The following is a 19371-nucleotide window of genomic DNA, read 5'->3' as shown; positions in this document are numbered from 1 at the left end:
TTATTTTAATAAAAAATTGTCATATTATTTACTAATTAAATAAAATATAGAGATTAAAATTCACTATTATTTATCATTATATATTTAAAACAAAATGACATATCTAGTTAAAAAAGTACAAGAGGTAAGTCAAACTAAAAAAAATAATGGATTAACAAAAAAACTATCACTTGACTTGCTTTATTTAGGGTCCGTTTGGGATCCGTTTATTTTGCTGGAACAAAAAACTTTTTACTAAAAGTATTGTAGATAAATGTAAAAATTAGCTGAAATAGTATAGTGTAACTCATAAATAATATAAAAAATAAGCTGAATAGTAAAATAAGTTGACAAAAATAATCTTTGCCAAACGAAATTTAGCCTAGCATGAGATTGAGTTGTTTTTAATTTGTTAAAATTTTTCAAGAAACTATTTTTTCTTATGTTAAGCTAAATAAGGAAAATTAAGAGATTATTTTCTAACTTATTTTAAAGTTGCTACAAAAAAAGAAAAATAAGATAATTTTCAAGAAAATAAATTATTTATTTTTCAAAAAACGTTAATATCAAAACATATATAACCCTTTCTCTAAATAAATAATTAAAAAAAAAAATGTAAGATTGTCGTATTAAACACTTCTTACTTGACAGGATCTTTATGAATCCCACGTAGACATATAGATGGAGACGATAGATATTAAGGATGACTCAAACCAAAACATTAATTATGGAGTAATATTAGTACTACAACTTTTGTCATAACTTGTCACATGGTAAATTGTGACGACACAGACTAGCACTTACCATTAAACCCCCAAATGAGGTCACTCTATAAAGATCATTTTCATTAATTTTTATTATATTTCATATCAATATATATATATATAATAGTATACTATCATTTAACAAATTGGTAAGAAGGGAGACTTGTTTTGAATCCGCCGCCTGTGGTGGACAGTATCTTAGCTTCTGATAAAGCTTGTTTAAGATGTAATAGACTTATTAATTCCTAAGTTTAATGTTATATCATTTGTTGACCCAAAAAAAAAAAAACGATGATGACAATGGATATCTAGAACCAGCCATGAATTCAATCCTTCCCAAATTTCAAGTTATACGTAAACGCCTTGGGCTTTGGAGGATCGTGGGCCCCAAGCCCAAGGCGTTTCTCTTATTAGTCATCCTATTGGCGTGACAACAAAAACCGTTTCAATGAAAGTGATCCCTTAACATATAATGCCAACTAAAATAATTTTGTCCTCAAGGTTTGAGGTAAATACTAATTTTTGATGTCACTAGAAAGTCCACGACCTAGCCTAGTAGTCCATCAGCCCACAGGGCTAATGATGCCTAGGGATGGCAATGGGGCGGGGCAGGGCCGAAGGATGAGGTCTTTGTCTCACCCTGCATGGTTTTGCCTTGCCCCATTCCTACCCCATCCCGCATAATGGAAAAAACTTTCTCACCCCATCCTCGCCCTTTGGGGCCCTGCGAAGCCTCGCTCCATCCCGTAAAACTCTACTTTTTTGTTAATTTTCCCTACAACTAGTACAATTTTTTTTAATGAAACCTATTTCATTAATAAAAATATACTTGAAATAACAACTAAATTTATCCCATTAAATCAAATCAATTTTTAGAAAAAATTGAATAATATATCCAAGTTTTTAACAAGATAATCGCAAATAATAATAATAATAATAATAATCTTGTAGTAAAATACAAAACAAAATAAAGGTAAAGAACCACATTGGGTAGAATAAAATAAACTAATATTGAAATGTTTGTTTAAACAGTAGGGTTTTAGGGTATGAAAAATTTACAATTATAACTCTTAGCAATGCGGGGCGGGGAGGGTCTAAAAAGTCTAAACCCATTCCCGCCCCGCCCCGTGGTGTGGAGCTAAAATCTTGCCCCATCCTCGTCCCACCACCTTTGCGGGGTGAGGAAAACCTGCACGAGGCGAAGTGGGGAGGGGCGGGTTAAGCGGGACGAGGCAAAATTGCCATCCCTAATGGTGCCCCCACCTACTACTATTGAAGCTCATGAGTAGTGAACTAGCATAGTGCTTCAAGCTGTGGGCTAATTTTTCTACTTATGGATGCCTACCAGACTGGCCCGCTGGCCTAACATAACGACATTGGCCATTAGCCCACTAGCTTAACCGTGGGGTGCATTGCGGGGTGGTGGGAAGGTTCAAACATGTGACATGAGTGTAGAGAGACTCTTGAGACATTGTACCTAACTGCCTAAGTGGTTATGTTAAGTTATGCATTATAAATATTTATTTTGTAGTTCAATTTTATTTATTTTTTAAATGGACAGTTGGTATTAGTTGTAAAAGTTGTGTAACAAGTTATATTTAATATATATTTTTTAGAATAAAGTTATTTGATATATACAAATGGATTAAGAGATTCAAATTTGTGTAGGTGCTAACTTAGTTGGGATGTTCACATTTTGTAGTGAAGCAACTATCATCATCCTTTCTTTTTTATTTATTTATTTATTTTTAATACCAAATAAACAATATTCATTCATTAAAAGTAGTCTACAGGATAGCTAAAAAGTTAAGTCAGGCTTAAGCCTACAAAAGTGGACTGGGAATACAGTAGTAATATAGGCCATATACAAAACATCTGCAATAATTTCCTTTGGAACAAAAAGGAAAGACACAGAAACGCCCTGAAGGTTCAGTTGATCCAAATTCGAGATAAATGTCTGCTCATGCCAAGCTGGTCTTCGTCTTTTACTGCAAGCTTGAGACAGCATCTTGGAATTGCATAGAATCAACATTTTTGAGAATCCTAGCTCCTTAGACTTGAAAATTGCTTCCATTAAAGCTTCCTGAGTTGATTGATATGCAAAATTCCTTCCATTGCTCTCCCATGCTTTAAGTAAAGCAGAACCATCTGTGGCTTTAACTTCATAAGCCCATCCACTTCTTTTAGTTTTCCTATTCCTCCAATCTGCTCTCTTAATTATGACCTGCCATCCTGGGTTAATAGATATCTGAGGGGAATGATTTGGCCTGGGGTGCTGAGATTGCTTGTTTTGGAAAGCTTCCTGATAACTTTCTTGTCAACTAGATCTACATGTAAAATGTGCTTTGAACTATACAAGATATTCAAGGTCATATCCTTCATCCAACCTAGTAGAAGCCCACCACTCATGCCTTCATGAGGAACCTCCCAGCTATGCCAAAAACCACAGTTTTCCAAAATTGTAGCTCATCTATCTTTAAGGAAGTCCTAATTTCACTCCCAGATTCATCTTGAAAATGAATACCCTCCTTAACAAAAAAAAAAAAAAACCACAAAGCAATTTTTGTTTTATATTCCTCCCAAATTTCCCTATTTCTTTACGAAGTCTTTTCCTAGAGCCTGGTCTTAGCGTATCCCCAGCTAGATTTTCCCCACTTTCATTACACCACAAGCTAGAGGTCAAAATAGAGGGGGGCAAGTCTGTGTCTGATAGAGATGGCCCAGGTCCAAGTGTCAGGAGTTCAAAAGGGTCAAGGTTTCCTTCATTAAGACCACTGTTGATTATTTGGGTAGAGTCTAATGGGTTTTCTTCTGGGTTAGCTAGGGTAGGCCCATTTATATCTGCTTGAGGCCTTACTAGGCTCAGCCTATTATTGGAGTCACCCAATTCAAATCTGAATCTCCCTCTATTAACCCTCCAAACCAATGCCTCTATGTATGAGTCATGAGATTTTGGTATGTCACCCTTGTCCCATCCCTGGCATTGAACTTCAAGTCTAACTTCGTTCAAGCTATCAAGATAGAATAAGATCGCAATCGTATCACTTTCAGTAACTGACAAACTGAGGTCTAGTACTCTATCCATTAATGATATAGGGTCCATTGCCTTCAATCCAAGTCCACTGAAGGTTTGACTCCAGAGGTAAATCCCAGGTCAGTCTACAACAAAATGAGGTAAATTGATTGCTAGAGTTTGAAGGTTCCTAGGGTGGGACAATGAGGTCACCAGGCAAAGTTTGTTGAACATTCCCCTCTAAATTTAGATACAAACCAGGGTCATCTGAGTTAATAGAATTAACAAGCGTGGGAGGAACAGGGGGATGGTTTAAATTGGGTCTAGATTCAGGAGCATGCAAAATGACTACATTAAGATTCAAAAGGTGTATAACTGAATGCAGTGAAGCTGAGTTTAAGTTAGAAGGATAAGAAAGGGGTTGCATGGGGTGGATGTGGGGTGCTAGGTGTACTAGGGTCAAGGCGCTCAAAGGGGGAAGAGTTTAAAGGTACCTGGTTATGATTATGATCCACAAAACCAAAACGGACTTGTGTGGTCCATCTTCTTCTCCGATTATGAAAAGCTCTAAGATAATTAGTGAATTGGGGTTGCGGAGCATCAAACTTATATTGTACAGTTGTACTTGATGAAGATCGTGAATGTGATGCCTCTGTCTGTACAACATGTGCTCCACCTCGTCCATGCTAAATGTACATTGTCCCCGTGTGTGACCAATGAGACCACATCTAGTACAGAGCTTATGAACCCTTTCATAACGACATTGAACCCAAACTCTTGTTCCATCATCAAGTCTGAGCATAAAACCAGCTATCACTGGCACCCAAGGATCTATTCGGACCTTCACTCTCATGAATCGAACATTCCTTGGAATCTTGTCTTCCTAATCAACCCTTTCCACAATTCCCATTAACTGGCCCATTCTTTCAGCTAGTTCAGGGTATTGATATTTCAAGGCAAACTGTGAATTTGGACCCATATAAAGGTGAAATTAAGCTGTGAATTCCCTATTACCAAATTAGGTCTCCATCTTTCTAGAACTAGAAGGGCTCTATCAACAGCCCATGGTCTTTCTAAGCAAATGTGGGCAAAGTCATCCTAACTCTTAAAATGTAGAATATAAAAATATGATTCCCTCCCAACTACAGAAACAACACCTCTGATCCTCCATGCAAAGTTGATCAAGTGTTGGAGGCGTGAAATAGAGAACTTCTTGTAGTCAAGCAAGTAGCCAATTGCACAGCAATTCCAAAATGCTCTCTGGGCTCAATGACGGGTCCATGTCTAGCAAAAGGGACCTCTTCTTCTTCACTAGGTAGAATGTCTGGTTCCATTTCCTCGGCGAAAAGATCAGAACTTACTTCTGAACTGCTACTATCAGTCCAACCAATTTCCCTAGGAATAATGTGGTCAGGCATAATAGACAAGAGAAGATAAAATCAGTGACATGCACAGTGAAACCAGTGAAGTACACCGCCAACAAAGGAGAAGAAAAAGAAAAAAGACTGGAAAAGTCAGGAATAAGAGGGTATGGAGTGACGAGAGGAGAAAAGACAAAGGGAAGAAATAGGTCAGAAAAGGATGGGAGAACAAAAGGTATAAGGATTAAAGTTGAAAAGGAACATCAGAGATTAAGGAAATAGTTGATCCCAAACAGGAAAGGCCACGCCTCAAACACGCAAAGGATTTTGAAAAAAGGAAAGAGTAGCCAAAACGTGCGAAAAATAAATGGACATAATAAGAAAAGACAGTTTACCAAAGCAGATTGATAAGGAGTAAAAGGGGGTGTTAACTAAAGGAAGTAGAGAAGGTGAAAGGTTACCAGAGAAAAGAAAGTTTATCAGGGTAAGAGAAAAGAAAGCTTATTAGGGTAAGAGAAGAAGACAACCATAGGTTGAAGGGCTCACACTCAGTGAGAAGAAGACAACCATATATCATCATCCTAATATAAATAAGGAATATATCAATTCACTTATTTATTTCAACTGATAAAAGTTAGTCAATGATTTTTTTAAGTGTTTTTAATAGTTTAATTTGACATGTTGTGTTTTGTGTCAAATAATATAATTATAATTTTTTGTTAAAATTTAAAAGCCCATTAAAAGGCCCGCTAAAGCCCAATAAAGGCTCATTAAAAGTCCATAGATAACCCACTAGACCTAGCCCACATGTCTAGCATGCTAAAGGCCTAATGGGCATTGCCTATAGGTTGGGCTATGGGCCGATATTTTCTCTTTGAACCAACATTCCAACCCATGAGCCTAGTGAAAATAGGCCAAATTGGCCCATTTTGTACTCTTAATTTGAAGTGGATCTTATGGCTCCATTCTCACTAACCTATTTACTTCACGAACTGCACTTCATTCATTATTCAGCATAGTCACTTTCTTCTTTTTCTTTTTTAAAAGGACAATAGTTACTTTTTAAGCAGGCAAGAGGAAGGAATCATGGAAACTTAAGCCCTGTTTGGTACAGCCACTCAAACATATGTTTTCAGTTTTTAAATAACATTACACGTATTTTCACATACTTTTTCACCCACACGTATTTTCACACATGTTTTTAAACAACAAAATATATGTTTTCAAGTGCATGTACCAAACACCCCCTTAATCTTTTTGTAGTAGTGCGTAGTGATATAGCATGGACGAATAGAAAGTTGGAAACAAGTTTCTTTGAAGTGAAGAGTATGTCTGTCCCAATGAATGCTGCAAGTGAAAGCCCACAAAAGGTGTATAATGACCATCTCCAAGCTAGGTAAGCAATGAAGGGTAAGCCTCCAATTCCTGAGTTTAGATCTCCTTGTCAAAAGAGAGGATATACCTTCTCCTAAAGGTGTATAATGCATGAAATACCTTCTCCTAAAGTAGGCTATCACTATTTCAATAATCACAGCCATCCCACCAAGTTGAATACTACGGCAAGGACTTACAATGACATTGAAGCATAAGAGTTTCGGTTAATAAAAAAATCTATTCTTTATTTTTAGAATCAATTGAATGGTATCTCAAATAAGAAAAATCTGAAATAATAAGCTTTGAAATAACTTTTGACTGTACTATCTGGACCACACAACCAAGAATAAAATGCAATCATATCTTATTTTCTTAAGGAATAAATATATTGTTATCCATTTATTCCAGTGTGTTTTCATAGCGTCTCAAACCATCACTCTTCCTTTTAGTATACACACAATACACAACATAAATAACTGAAAATCCGATAGTGCTAATGCTAATATAACCACTATTAACGTGAGAAAAAAAGCACATTGGTGGGCTCTTAAAGCCTCACTGTAGAAGCCTAGAGGGCAAGAGTTTGCTGTGATGTGATCCTCCTCCTTCTTAGGCGCTCAGCAATAATGAAGGCAAGCTCAAGAGATTGTGAGGCATTGAGCCTAGGGTCACAGTGGGTGTGGTAACGTGAGCTTAGATCATCGAATGTCACCGTTCGTGACCCGCCAATGCACTCTGTCACATTCTGGCCCGTCATCTCTAGATGAACTCCTCCCGGGTGACTTCCTTCTTGATCATGCACATCGAAGAATGCTCTCACCTCCGCCTGTCCAAATAAAATGAGGGTTCAATTGCATTCTACTGCCTAAAACTTTTCATACACAGTTAATTCTAACTTCTACTGTTTCAATTGTCAATAAGCCCCTATCCTCTCCCCAATCCCCCCAATTTTTTGTTTTTTTTTTTTTTTTTTCAACCATTGCAAAACTTAACCACGGTATGGCTGGCTCCAATTAGATGGCTCCATTTAGATAGGTTAAGCTGACTTAGACTGTTTTCAGGTCTAGCGAGTTTATAATCTTAAATGGCAAAATCTAGCATTTTTATAATGCAAAATGAATTTCAAGGTCCATTATGGAGAAACATAACCTCCCACCTACCAAAGTCATCATTTACAAAATATCTTTTAAGAAACCTGAATTGACTGTTTCACCCAAACGTATCATGCAAGTTGTCCCTGTTCCACCTACCACACCTAAATTATATTGTTTCATATGAGCCCATTGATATGACATGACGTTATTTGTGCTTAAAGCCATTGAATGCCCACTATTAGGGCATTTGACTATTTTCCCAAGCTAATTATCCAATTTTTCAAAGCTAAGCAAATTGGGACAGAAATTGTATTGGCTGCAACCAAAATGCCCATATGGGTTTAATGTCTAGATAACGACATGACTTCAAGGGTGGAAAACTACTATTATTTTTATAGTAATTAAAAGAAATAAAATAAAAATTCTTGCATTTAATTCAGGGAAACGACACATTTTTAATCATTTCCAGTTTTGATGCTTAATAATTCATCTTCCCACAACACCCCCCCCCCCCCACCTCCCCACACCAACCCCCCATCTCTCCCTTCTATGTAAAACTCATTCTAAAACATGTTGGCGTTTCCAATTAATTATGAAAAATAAAGCTAAGTGGGTTCATTAGTAAAACATTACTTTGCAGCACGCAACTCTTAAGAATTATTTCCACCAACAACTGATAAAATAGAAGTTAATGATGAGTGACATACCCTGATGGCATCAAAGGGGCGAGTTTTCAGACCGCAGGGAGCCTTTATGGTGTTTCCATGCATAGGGTCACTAACCCATGTGACAATTTGACCTGCGCTGCGGACTGCCCTAATTAGATGGGGAAGCTTCACTCTCATGTTTTCAGCTCCCATTCTTGTGATCACTGTTATCCTCCCGGGTTTGTTCTGAGGATTCAAAATCTCAACGAGCTTGACAAGTTCATTTGGATCCATCTTATCACTCACCTGCAGCACAAGCACAACTCTATATGTTATTCACCTCAGAAACTATTATCAAATAACATCTATACGAATCTTGCACACATTGATACACAAATATCAAAACCAAACAGCATCCAACCCAAAGTGGGTGCTAGAGAAATGATCCACATGATTTCGAGCTTTACTAATACTTCAAATCGTGTACTAGAGCCATGTGAAATTTAGCAATTCGAATAAAACCAGCTTGGCCAGCATCCAAATCAACTTGACTTGGGTGTTTTTATTAACCCGTTCAATTTAATATTGTCAGTATCAAATTATCATATAACCAATGTTTATGTGACTGAATTAGAAGAGCATAAAGTATAGTGACCTTAATGCCTAGTGGATTCGCAACCCCTCTTAAAAACTCAACATGGGCACCATCCAGCTGCCGGGTACGTTCCCCAACCCAGATAAAATGGGCTGAGCAGTCATAGTAAAGGCCTGAAGTTGAATCCATCCTAGTAAGTGACTGCTCATATGGCAAGAGCAAGCATTCATGTGATGTCCAGAACTCGGTTGTTGTCATGATAGGATGGTCAACTGTGAGTCCAGCAGCAGACATGAATCCAAGGGCCTCATCAACCCGATTAGCTAGTTCGCGGTACCTGCCACACCAAGACAATGATTAACAACCAAATATTAATCACAAAAGATAATCCAAGCTTAAACACAGTCCAAATTTGAATCTCCAAATTTGATTTAGCTCATCATAGTTTAGGAATCTAATTATGAATTATCATTAGACAATTAAAGTATAGGTATTGAATACGCAACAGAATCTTGCTTTGGATAATTTCGGAACAATAAATTCACATGGTAAAAATGGGATGATATCATGGATCTAAAATCTACATTGTTTAATTCATCCACAAACCAACAACTACATAAAACCTACCTGACAAAAAACACGTGAAATGATTCCAAATGCCCAGAAAAGGACCAATAATAAATTTACTAGTGCTTTTACTGTTTTACCTAAAACAAACAACCGACAACCAAACAAAGCAGCCAGTGATAAGGATGGATATGTTTTTTATGGTTTGAAAATTTTCACTTTATCAGTTCTAAACGACTTAGCATACAGCAGATCATCAGTCAAGCAGACATGGCAGGAAAAAAAAACATAAAACATGTCAAAACGTGCAAACAAACCAAAATATTAGGTGTAAAAATTGTTCACTTCTCTGCCCCAGATAGTTCCAAGAAAGTACTATTCAACCAAGACCAACCAAACAAACAAAAAAAGTAAAATAAAGGAAATCAAAGAGAATCTGAATTTTGAAATAAAACATGGGAAATGTTAACAAGCACCGTCGGTGCTTGTTAACCTTTCTTCTTTTATTTTTTCTCACTTAAAAAAAAAAAGAAAAAATTGTAAAAAAAATTATCAAAAGAGAAAAAAAATGTCAAAAATTGCCCAAAAAGTTAAATAGTTGCCAATAACGGTTGTTAACGGGTACCTCCCGATACCCGTTAACACAACCCATAAAACATACCTATCTCCCTGCTCGCTGTGCTCAGTGAAATCCAAATTCCACTGTGTGACCCTCTGCATAGCAGCATAACCTCCGGTAGCAAAGGCTCTGAGAAGGTTCAAAGTGGCTGCAGATTGACAATAGGCCCTAATCAACCTCTGAGGGTCTGGAATCCTTGACTTCTCATTGAAAGCATCTCCGTTCACATTGTCTCCTCTGTAACTCGGCAGCTTCACACCGTCCTTCTCCTCAAACGGCTCTGATCTCGGCTTTGCAAACTGACCCGCCATTCTACCAACCTATAAAAACACGAATTCATGCAAAAGATTAAATTTTTATAAAAACCCAGATTTTAATTTACTTTAATTTCACTAAAAAAATATATAAAAAAAAAAGTTTGGAATTTTGAAGGGACCTTGACAACGGGCATTTGACCGCCGAACATCAAAACGACACCCATTTGGAGGAGGATTCTGAAGGTGTCACGGATGTTATTGGCATTGAATTCCTTGAAACTCTCAGCGCAATCCCCACCTTGTAAAAGAAAAGCGTTGCCCAAAGCAGCCTCACCAAGCTTCTCCTCAAGGCTCCTAGCCTCACCAGCGAACACAATCGGAGGGAAAGCCTCGAGTGTCTCAAGAACAGAGTTGAACTCATTCTGATCCGGGTACTCAGGCAATTGAAGCGCCTTCTTGGTCTTCCAGCTATCCACGGCCCACTTCCCTGAACCCGCATTGTGGGTCGTCGTCGTCGTTGTGGTTGTCTTCGTTGGTGTTGGCGTTGGTGCTATCTGCTGTTTCGGCGTTTTTTCAGAGACGATGGGGTTCTTTGCTGGCTCAGCGGCGTGGACGGCCGAGATTGAAGGGACTAATCTGGGCTTGACAGAAATGGAAGGTTGGTGGGGTTTGATGAAAGACTGTGTTTGAATGAACGATTTGGTGGGAATCACACCGCTGCTAGCACTGCTGCTTGTGAGAGCCATTGTTTTTTGGCTTATTTAAGAGAGAGAGAGAGAGAGAGAGAGAGATGTTTGTTTGAGAATTGAGAGGGGTACCTGTACCTGAAGCTGAAGAGATAGGAAGAGATAGAGGGGGGTTTTTATAAAAGGATCTGGGGGCAATGTATGTGGGTTAGAGCTGATGGGCGTGGGATATTGAAATGGTGTCTGGTAGAAGAGACGTGGCGGGGGTAGCTCAGGGGCATTTCTGGAAATTCTGAATTTGGTAGAGCAGTTTTTTAGGATATATTAGTTTTAGGGTTCTTTTTCTTCACCTACTAAATAATCGCCGCTTTCCAGCTCAAGCAAATTATTTTAGCTGGCGTGAAGCCGAGTTTCAAACGAGCCGAAAGATTTTTCCCTCTTTTTTTTTTTTTTTTTTTTTTTTTTTTTTGGTGTTATATTTGACGAAAATACAAATTACACATTTAAGTTTGGTTAATTGTCATTTTGATCCAATAAGTTTTTATTTTTGTCGTAGTGGTCTCTTAAGAGCATTAGTATCCAAGAGCATTATCTATTTTATTAACCTATTTTATAATACACTCAACATTCCAATTATTATTTTTATATACAACCCAATAAAATAATATAACTACCAAATAAAATAATTTAAACACCACTTTCTAAGAGAGAGGAGAAAAGAACAAAAAGGAGAAAAGAAAGGAGGCAGCCAAACTTTTTTTCTCTCTTGATGAAACCACGCACGCTCTCAAGGGAGGAAGAAGCAGAGTTGGCTCGGAGCAATAAGAAGATTAAGGACATCCACCATGCCAAGTTCAATGAGGGTCCAAGGGAGAGCTCTCCACCACTAGGGTTCCAAAACTTAGATTCCTTCGTTAGAGCCTCCTTCAAGTATAAGCTCATGGGTGAAATGCCAGGGCTTTTGTTAAAACTTTCAACTTTGGTAGCCTTATGGAAGAAGATGATGTATTTGACGGTGAAGGTGGGGAGGATGACGGTCAGATTCGGAAAGGATGGGTCATTATCAAGTTGACCAAGGATACCAAACAACGCATTAGAGGTCCCTAGTCCAAATCCATTATAGTCAAGCTTGTTGGTAGAGCAACTATCTTCAGCTACATGCAGACCAAACTGAATGAAATGTGGAGGCCAACGAGTAGGATGGATTGTGTGGATCTTGGGTATGGTTTTTTTTCTGGTCAGGTTCTATTCCAAGGAGGACCTTGACAATGTTTTAATGAGAGGTCCATGGTTTATAGGTGGACAATTTATATCCATAAGGCCATGGGAACCCTTCTTTAAACCGTCAACGGGGAATGTCTCATTGATTGCGGTTTCGATTCGTCTTTGTGAACTTCCTATTGAGCCCTATGAAGCAGAGGTGTTAAAAGAGATTGGAGAATCCATTGGTAAGGTTTTGAGGATTGACTTTCACACAGCCATAGAGGCTCAGGGCAGATATGCTTTGCATTCAAATAGATATCAATGAACCTCTAGTGAACACCATCCTTAATGGTTGTTTTGAGCAACTTGTGAGCTATGAAGGCATCCAAAACCTTTGCTTTTCCTGTGGAAGGCTTGGGCACAAGGGAAAGGAGCAGGTGGTATCGGATGAGGAAGGGTTGGCTGGCTGAGGAGTACCTCCACGTGATGTCCACGTTGATCATTGTGCACAATCCAGTAGCACTATGGCTGAGAAGAGTGAGACAACGGAGGTGGAAGGGCAGTATGGTCTGTGGATGGTGGTGAATAGAAGGACAAACGGACGTAAGGGTACGAATTCAAAGTTCAATATGGAGAGTAATGCCAAAGCAACGCGTAATGCTGCGTCCCAACTACCTCCAAAAAATTCGAAGTGGAAGAGCACGTCTAACAGTGGTTTAAATTCGTACCAGAGCATGCCACACAAGGATTATGTGCATGGCACTGGGGACCACTACAGAAAGCATGATTCGAATTAGGCTCCTATTAGTGTTGGTTGTGACAACAAGGATCGTAGAGATAGCTCCTTGGGCCCAATGGGCAGCGAATTATTGACAAAAGGGGCCAAAGCTTTTGATTTGGGTAGTGGGCTTCTCCCAAACCCGAATTTACAAGCCCAACCCCACAGAAAGCATTTATCTCCTATTAAGAATCAAAAAGCCTTCACCAGGAGTTTAAGTCAAACAGCTCAACCTAACTCTGACTGTACCTCCTTCGAGAAGCTTCCTTCTGCTAATTCTAGTTCTCTGCCTCCCTCCCAGGCCTCCTCACCTATTCGTGTACCTGTCACTCCTCTTGACCCAGCTTTCAAGTTTTCAGCATCACCATGTGGTATAGTAAATCATCCAAATGATTGGAGTGAGCTAATCTTTTCAGGGGATCGGCGAGCAATCCCTCCTCTATCTGAAGCAAAAGCCATTAACGACAGTAGAAAAGTAGGTGAGTCCCTCATCCTTAAAGCTAATCCTAATGAACAAAGCTAGTCCACTTTTGAGGGTAATGGGGATGTCATTGTTGGGGAGCAATCTAGTCCTTGTTCTAAAGAAGGGTCAATTTATGAAGATATGGGTTTTGATGGTATCGTTTCGAAGGAAGGGGATGGAGCCCCTCCTTATATTTGATTTGTTTTCTCCACCTCTTTTTTATTTAACCATGAATATTCTGATTTGGAATAACAGGGGAGCTTTAAAGCCCTCATTTTAGGCTTACATTCATGAATTATCTCGGTAGCATGATCCGACTATTCTCGTTGTTATGGAGACTAAATTGGGTGGTAGCAAAGCCGAGGAAGTCACAAATAGGCTGCCTTCTGATGGAGCTATCCACACAGAGATGATTGGCTACTTTGGTGGGTTGTGGTTGCTATGGAACAAAGATAAAGTAGAGATTGAAGAACTGGCTAAAACAGAGCGGGAAATTCATGTAGAGGTTAAGGTGCGTGCCTCAAATCTCTCCTAGATTTTTCTGCTATTTATGCTAGTCCTAGGAATGAAGAGAGATGCATTTTATGGAATAATTTAAATAAGGTTACCGAGTTGCATAATAAGCCTTGGATTTTGGCGGGTGATTTTAATGAACCTCTGGTGCAAGAGGATAAATTTGGTGGTAGGGGTGTTAGTGTGAATCGGTCTTTGGCTATCAAAGACTGCTTAGATTTATGCAATATGGTTGATATGGGATTCTCTGGGCCAAGGTACACTTGGACAAATAAGCGTGATGTTAACAATCTCATCTTGGAAAGGATTGACCGCTTTTTCATGAATCGGATTAGTGTGTTCTGTACCCTGATGCGAAAGTAACTCATCTCCCCCGTTTTCATTCTGACCATTGCCCGGTTCTTATGGAGGCTCTTCCTTTTAGAACTATTCATCTCAATAGACCCTTCAAATTTCAAGAGTTCTGGCTATCGGATATGTCCTTTCTTAATGTTGTTTCTAGTGCTTGGAGTTGTAACAGGGACTTAGCTGAGTCTATTGAGGTTTTTTTCAAAAGAAGCAACCCTTTGAAATAAGAATCATTTTGGAAATATCCACCAGAAGAAGAGGAGAATTATGGCTAGAATCTATGGTGTTCAGAAAGCTATTTCTAATTGGCTGAGCTTTTCCCTCCTTAATCTCGAGAATCAGCTTCATCAAGAGCTGGAGGGGGTTCTAGATTAGGAGAGGGATCTCTGGATGCTGAAGTCTAGAATTAACTGGTTGGTTCAAGAGGACCGCAATACCTCCTTTTATCATGTGTTTGCACTAGCCAGAAGGAAAAGGAATCATATTGCCCCAGTTAAAGACGAAAGGGAAGTGTGATTAACTGATGAAAAAGAAGTAATGGAGCACTTTAGAAGTGGTTTTTGTCTCTCTGTACACCACTTCTCTTCAGGAGACTACTTGGTCTCCAAGGCACGCTGTGTGTAGTCAGGTGTAACTGTCCGAGGAAGCTAAGAACTCTATTGGTGCCATGGTTACCTTAAAAGAAATCAAAGATGCTCTATGGTCTATGAAACTGTATAAGGCACCGGGCCTCGATGGTCATCACACCGAATTCTTTCAACGCTTCTGGCTTGTGGTTGGAGACTCGGTTGTGGAGGAAGTGCGGAGAGTCTTCTTGGAAAGGAAGGTTTCCGATTATCTTAATAAAACCCTCCTTATGCTCATCCCTAAAATTCAAGGCCCAGAACCCATTGGTAATTATAGACCTATTAGTATATGCAACACTATTTATAAGATCATCTCCAAGATTATTCTGGCTTGGCTTAGACCGCATTTGGAGTACCTGGTCTCACCTTACCAAACTTCTTTCGTTCCGAGAAGAAGAGGAACCGACAATGTCATTATAGTTCAAAATTTGATCCATTCTATAGAAAGAGCCAAACGCAGCAAGGGATATATGGCTATTAAGATTGACCTCGAAAAAGCCTATGATAAGATCGAGTGGAGCTTTATTAGGGAAATGCTTATCTTTTTCAACTTCCCTACCAATCTTATTAAGCTCATTATGAGTTGTGTATCCTCCGTTTTGACTTCCCTTCTCTTTAATGGTGGCTGCCTCGACTCCTTTTGCCCATCTAAAGGTATTAGACAAGGGGACCCCCTCTCTCCCTACCTTTTTATCCTTTGTATGGAATTCTTAGGCCATTTGATTGAAGAGAAGTGTGATGCCAAGTTGTGGACTCCAGTGAAAGCTTCTAGGAGTGGTCCAGCATTTTCACATTTATTTTTTGCGAATGAGCTGGTGCTATTTGTGAATGCGGACCAAGATAATTGTCATACCATTAAGGCGGTGTTGCAGGAGTTTTGCTTAAGATCCGGGCAAAGGGTGAGTGAAGCCAAGTCTCGTGTGTTCTTCTCTCCTAATGTTGGGCAGAACCAAAGAGAGTTTTTTTCTGGTATTCTTGGGTTTAACTCGATTCCTAATCTTGGCAAGTATCTGGGGTTTCCTATAAAGCATGTAGGAGACCGTAAACATAATTTCGATTTTGTGCTAGATAGAGTCAAGAAAAAGTTGGCAGGTTGGAAAGCTAATTTGATCTCTATGGCTGGACGAAATGTTCTTATCTAGGATTCCTCCTCAACCATTCCGAATTATGTGATGCAATATGCTTCTCTTCTGAATAAAATCCTTACTGCTATTGATAGGGTCAATAGAAATTTTCTCTAGGGAACGACGGATCATACAAAGAAGATGCATTGGGTTAACTGGGGTAAGGTGACCAAGCTGAAGAAGGCAGGCGGTTTGGGGTTACAGGCTGATAAAGGAAGGAACACTGCACTTTTGGCCAAACTCAATTGGAGGTTTCATACTGAGAAGAATGCTCTATGGGTTAAGGTTCTAAAGTTCAAGTACTACAATAGGCAACGAATCAGTTCAAGGAATGAAGCGAAACTTCCTAGCTCTCCGGTCTTGCAAGGGTTGAAAAGAGGCAAAGGAGTTTTCATGTAAGGGGTTAAATGGATTCAAGGTCATGAAAGCAGTTTAAATTTCTGGTCTGATTGCTGATCAAACCTTGGTCCCATCAGGTCTCAAATCCAAGGACCGCTTCCACAAGCCTCAGGTAATTTGCAAGTTAAAAATGTACTCTCCTCCATTGGCTGGAATTGGTCTACCATTCCTTTTGAGCTTCCGTCTAAAGTTAAAGTTGATATTCAAGCTGTGCCCATACCTCTTGTGGCAAGGTGTAGCGATAAATTAGCTTGGAAGTTTTCTTCAAAAGGAGATTTTAATATGAGGAATGCCTATCTCCTGGCCATAGACTCTTTAGGTACTAATTCCTTCTCTGGTTCTTGGTCTGGAAATTACCATCCCTTCCTATAATTCAAATGTTTATTTGGAAGTGCATGCAGCAAAGTATTGGTGTTAAGGAATGTCTAGCCAAGAGAGGGATTTCCCTAGATACTACCTGCCCGCTGTGTCACTTAGAAGCTGAATTTATCCTGCATGCCCTCTGGGATTGTAGTTTGGTTAAATCTATATGGCAACAGTTGGGAAATCAGTGTTTGTACTCCACCTTCTTTTCTCAAGAAACCAGGGAATGGTTAACCACCAATGGTGGTCTTAAATCCTCTCAAAATGCAGTGGGAATTCTGTGGAATGTTATCTTTTCCTTTGCTATTTGGTTGATTTGGAAGCAGCGGAACCAAGTTGTCTTCAATAACAGGGGTGTTAATCCGAACCTTGGTAAGATTATTATTTCTCAAGCCTCGGAGTTCTTCCTGTGTGCCTCCCAGCCAAGACACATTAATCGAATGGTGCTTAGACCAGTTAGATGGTAAAAGTCGGAGCAAGGGTGGTTAAAACTAAACACTGACAGGTCTTGGAATGCAACGTTGGGAAAGGCAGTAGGGGGAGGGTCGATTAGAGATGGTTTGGGTAACTGGGTGATTGGTTTTACAAGGAAAATGGGTAGTGTGAACAGTTTTACTGCGGAAGCCTAGGCTCTTCGTGATGGTTTGATGTTATGCCACCAAATGAAGCTTCCTGCTATTGATGTTGAGCTTGATGCTAAAGCCCTTATTGATGCGTTAAGCAATACCAGCTACAGCAACTCAGTGATCTCTCCTATTTTTGATGACTGTAAGATTCTCATTTCCCAATTCTCCCTTGTTCATATCAGGCATATCTACCGAGAGGCCAATATTAGTGCGGATCGGTTAGCTAATTTTGGCCACTCCCAAGACTTAGATTTTATTATTCATTCTGTTCCTCCAGAGGAAGTGATTTCCTTTGTTGAGGCTGACCGTAATGGTGTTTCCTGTAACAAGGCGTTGTCCTGAGTTTGTTCATTTTTGTTAGTTGAATAAAATTTCTAGATTACCAAAAAAGAAAGGAGGCATCCAATGAGAGAGGGAGAGAGGGGAAAGTGAGAAGCAACAAAATAATTAAATAAGCCAAGCAACTGCTACAGTGGAGGTTGTATTTAGAGCACTAGCATTGGGGGTGTAAAAACCCTCTAGTTGCTATTTTGGCCAGCAAACCCATAAAAAGATGCTATAACCGGGTTGCCATATGTAAAAAAATTTGCAACCTAGCTACAGTGGGTTGTTACATTCCTAACCTCAGAGCCCTAGCATCCAAGAATGCAAAAAAGTGTCTATTTTGCATCCTTAAACACTACTTTATCTATTTTACCAACCCATTTTACAACTCACCCTACATCCCAGTTTTTATTTTTATATACAACTCAATAAAATAATATAAACTACTTAATAAAATAAATAAAGTAACCCTCTCTCTCTCTCTTTCTCTTTCCTCTGGTCTCTTTTTCTCTGACCACAACTATAAATGCCACACCCCAACCACAAATATAGCCAACCACCACACACACCCTCCACCACAACCACCCTCCACCACAACCAAAACCAACCTCCACTGCCACTGCAATCACAATCAAAATCAATCCAAAAATCAATCTCATAGCAAAAAAAAAGAAAAGAAAAGAAAAAACTAAGCTACCATAGCACAGTAGCCACCACCCTCACCCACGGCACATCAGCTGCCACCACCACCACTGCCAAATCCATACCCACAAACCCAAAAAAAAAAAAAAAAGATTCAAAGCCCAAACCCAAATAAACCTATATCTAAAGGCCCCATGCCCATCATGAACCACCACAGCCATTGGCAACCCACAACTCGACACTGCCAAGGTCGATTCGAAGCCACTGCCAAGTCACCGAATCCCACAACCCAGCCACTGATTCCCACAACCCAATCATCGATAACGATAATCCAACCATCGATTCTTTGATTCCATAACCTAACGTTGATGTCCACCACAGACCCTCCACTATGCCAATTCCCACAAACCCACACCTTCCACGCCGATCTGAGAGAGATTGGTCGAGATAGAGAAAGGAGATAACAAAACAGAGAGTGGTGAGAGAGAGGAAGAGATGAGAGAAAAAAAAGAAGGAGAGAGAGAGGGGAGGCTGAGGTATCAGGGAGTAAAGTGAGTGTGCGCCCGGGAGAGATAAAAAAATATTAAACCAATTTACAACCCAGCTACAGTGAGGTTGTAATTTACAACCTCATTGTAGCTGGGTTGCAAATTTTTTTTAGAAATAACAACCTGGTTGGAGCACGTTTTTATGAGTTCAGTGGCTAAAATAGCAATTGGAGGGCTTTTACACCCCAAAATGCTAGTACTCTCACTATAATTGGTTGCAAAATTATTTTATTATATTTTATTCCTTTCCAAGCGCACTCTTTCTTTCCCATATTCTTTTCTCTATCCCACCTCCCTTTCTCTCTCTTTTCTCATCTCACCCTTTCTCTTCACTCAATTTTGTTCTCTCATTTCTTTGTCTCGACTCAGTGGTGGAGGGATCAGCGTGGAAAAGTGGACATTGGCAAACGGCATGAAGTGGTGGACATTGGCATCTATGGTGGAGTCGTGGAGGTAGT

General features: G+C 39.4%; 1 protein-coding gene across 1 annotated transcript; it reads right to left on the bottom strand.

The window, feature by feature from the left end:
- Positions 1–6838: 6838 nt before the first annotated feature.
- On the bottom strand, positions 6839–11171 carry LOC112026328 (phospho-2-dehydro-3-deoxyheptonate aldolase 1, chloroplastic). The gene is made up of 5 exons (XM_024059010.2): positions 10450–11171; positions 10056–10333; positions 8888–9164; positions 8293–8538; positions 6839–7317 (listed from the first exon to the last, which is right to left on the bottom strand). Exons 1-5 carry the CDS (start codon positions 11014–11016, stop codon positions 7060–7062), a joined length of 1626 nt encoding a protein of 541 aa, XP_023914778.1. The 5' UTR covers positions 11017–11171; the 3' UTR covers positions 6839–7059.
- Positions 11172–19371: the final 8200 nt, after the last annotated feature.

Source organism: Quercus suber, unplaced genomic scaffold (genome assembly GCF_002906115.3).
Source record: "Quercus suber isolate HL8 unplaced genomic scaffold, Cork oak 2.0 scaffold_656, whole genome shotgun sequence".
NCBI lineage: Eukaryota > Viridiplantae > Streptophyta > Magnoliopsida > Fagales > Fagaceae > Quercus > Quercus suber.
This window is presented reverse-complemented; position numbering and strand designations above follow the sequence as displayed.

Coding starts and splice junctions, on each gene's coding strand:
- LOC112026328 (XM_024059010.2), bottom strand. CDS start 11,016: ATGGCTCTCACAAGCAGCAGTGCTAGCAGCGGTGTGATTCCCACCAAA. Junction 10,334..10,449: donor GTCAAATGCCCGTTGTCAAG/GTCCCTTCAAAA, acceptor GTGTTTTTATAG/GTTGGTAGAATGGCGGGTCA. Junction 8,539..8,887: donor CGAATCCACTAGGCATTAAG/GTCACTATACTT, acceptor CTTGTGCTGCAG/GTGAGTGATAAGATGGATCC.